Below are 1,658 nucleotides of genomic sequence, written 5' to 3' on the forward strand. Positions count from 1 at the left end.
GTTCCTGGTCCCGGCACACATTCCTGAAATATGAGCAGTGCATTAGGAAAGCAATGACACACGGCCCCTCTCATCCCATAATCACTTACATTGCTGCTTGCTGAGCCACATTTAGTCGTTTCGCTGTCCATTATACCCTTGGAGCTGGCAGACTCTGAAGCCCTCTCTTCTATGAGTGTGTGGATTCCCTGCTTTGCCGTAAGTTCCAGGTCCTGGGGTACAATTCTGTGTGGAGGACAGAAACAGGAATCATGAACAAAATAGATCACATAGCAAACATTCATCTGCATGTGACATCATTCACACACTGCCAGGAAGGGGGTACAGAACTGATTCAGGTGTCTATTTATTAAGATGAGAAAAGTCCTTTCTCTGGTGTTTTCACCAAAGGGCTTTTCTGTGCTTTTATTACATTATTAACAGATTAGCACCAGTGAAATCAGTTTGTGAGGCTTACCCCCGCCCCTATAAATCTCTATGGAGATGGCAGCTTACTGTAATTTATTCAGATTGCGTTACACTGTACCCGACAATGGGGACATGCAAAAATGGAAATACTTTGCTTCGCCAGCGTCGGGTCAAGCTACCGTGTAAAACAGAGGGGGCGCTGCCAGGGCATGCTTATATTACTGTGACCGTTCGCCGGCAGCACTAGGCTGGGAATTGGTTAATCGGTCCCATAAATGCACAGTGTGTACCTAGAACTAGCCTACAGTTTGGCTGACCCACAATGTGTAGAGGATCATTGTGCATATTCCTAGAACTCCTCTATCACTGTTTAACATGCTCTACCTTTAATTCGTCCTTGAATCGCACATCTTTAGTGTTACACAGTCCTCGCACGCTGGCAGGTTTCTTTTCCATTAGCTCCAGAAATGACTTTATGTTGTATCGACCCGGCCCCATGTTTTGCTTCTAAAGTAATCAAGCATACAAACGTTTCAGAAAATTGATTCATGTTTCCCAGAGTGTAAATTACAGCTTCACCTCACCAGCAAACGGTTCCTCTCCCATGTTTCCTTGTACAGGACATGTGGCATCACAGTCAGCCGTTCTGTTTCTTCTGCTTTTCCATCCAGGCGTAGATGCAACTCGCTCCAGAACGAAAGGATTATAGGGATTATAGGTTCCAGGCCCTAAACGTCTTGCCTGGATTAAATCACAGTCTTTTTACAGATACAATTTATGTCCAACATTCACATTCTTACTTAAAAATAAGAAAAAACGTGAAAAATGTTTTCTTTCTCAAGAAAAACATATAGAGAAAACCAGTCTTACCCTATAAAATACAGCCCTGCAATCAACAGAGGCTTAGGTAGATGAGGGACAGAGGGGGTAAGTGGTGTCCTGTGACCTCTAAAAGGACATTATTGTTATTCGGATGTAGCCTTGAACTGTACATCTTTCATAAACTTTCTTGAATCTAAAATCAACTTCATCAACTAGATCTTATTTAATAACATGGTGCAATGAGCATGAACTGTTTCAATCCACAGCAACCAACCAGATATCACTTTACAGGACTCTAGAGACACAAATTAATTTATGTAGTTGCCATTGGCTACTGCATGTTCCCCTCCTAATATTTTATGAAATATGTTCTTTAGAGTTTCTTAGCCAGTGGTGTATCATATATGTACTCACTGTCTCTGAAGTTG

General features: G+C 42.2%; 1 protein-coding gene across 2 annotated transcripts; it reads right to left on the reverse strand.

Moving 5' to 3' along the window:
- On the reverse strand, nt 1–1,658 carry LOC148431076 (ciliary microtubule-associated protein 2-like). 2 transcript variants are annotated; one of them, XM_088466368.1, is made up of 5 exons: nt 1,645–1,658; nt 993–1,149; nt 793–915; nt 90–225; nt 1–23 (listed from the first exon to the last, which is right to left on the reverse strand). In XM_088466368.1, the coding sequence occupies exons 2-4, from the start codon at nt 1,038–1,040 to the stop codon at nt 112–114; spliced, it is 285 nt and encodes a 94-aa protein (XP_088322494.1). In that variant the 5' UTR covers nt 1,041–1,149; nt 1,645–1,658; the 3' UTR covers nt 1–23; nt 90–111. The 2 variants fall into 2 exon arrangements, with proteins under 2 accessions (XP_088322494.1, XP_088322493.1); XM_088466367.1 differs by lacking the exon at nt 1,645–1,658 and having other exon boundaries at nt 993–1,253.

This window comes from Taudactylus pleione, unplaced genomic scaffold (genome assembly GCF_031769625.1).
Source record: "Taudactylus pleione unplaced genomic scaffold, aTauple2 ptg002941l, whole genome shotgun sequence".
In the NCBI taxonomy this organism is placed as follows: Eukaryota; Metazoa; Chordata; class Amphibia; order Anura; family Myobatrachidae; genus Taudactylus; species Taudactylus pleione.